The sequence below is a fragment of the Habropoda laboriosa genome, unplaced genomic scaffold (genome assembly GCF_001263275.1).
Source record: "Habropoda laboriosa isolate 0110345459 unplaced genomic scaffold, ASM126327v1 scaffold23, whole genome shotgun sequence".
Taxonomy (NCBI): Eukaryota; Metazoa; Arthropoda; class Insecta; order Hymenoptera; family Apidae; genus Habropoda; species Habropoda laboriosa.
In genome coordinates, this window is record NW_017100140.1 from 1,675,990 (window position 1) to 1,676,238 (window position 249).

Consider the following 249-nt stretch of genomic DNA (forward strand, 5'->3'; position numbering starts at 1 on the left):
AATCTAACTTGTAAGGCAGCTTCAGCTGCCAGTAAAGCAGGTTCAGCAACTTTCAACTTCTGTTCCGCCACCGCTTTTTCTTTAGCGATCACTTTCAAAATGGCCTCCGCCTCGTCCTTAGAAACTTGCACCTGTGCTTTCACCGCTTCTGCCTCGCTTTTCTTCTGATTCACAGTGACTAAAATCTACGAAAAATATGCAACAATTAAAACTATATATTCTTAACAAAAAAAAAAAAGGGAGTTTCGT

At 40.2% G+C, this 249-nt stretch overlaps 1 protein-coding gene across 1 annotated transcript in view; it reads right to left on the reverse strand.

Annotated features, from left to right (window-relative positions):
- The window catches only part of LOC108580060 (dynein heavy chain 8, axonemal), a 24,940-nt gene that overhangs the window by 5,493 nt on the left and 19,198 nt on the right, over positions 1 to 249 (reverse strand). The window contains exon 44 of the mRNA XM_017943723.1: positions 7 to 185. Coding sequence (XP_017799212.1) covers positions 7 to 185 — 179 coding nt within the window. The remainder of the gene's footprint in view (positions 1 to 6; positions 186 to 249) is intronic.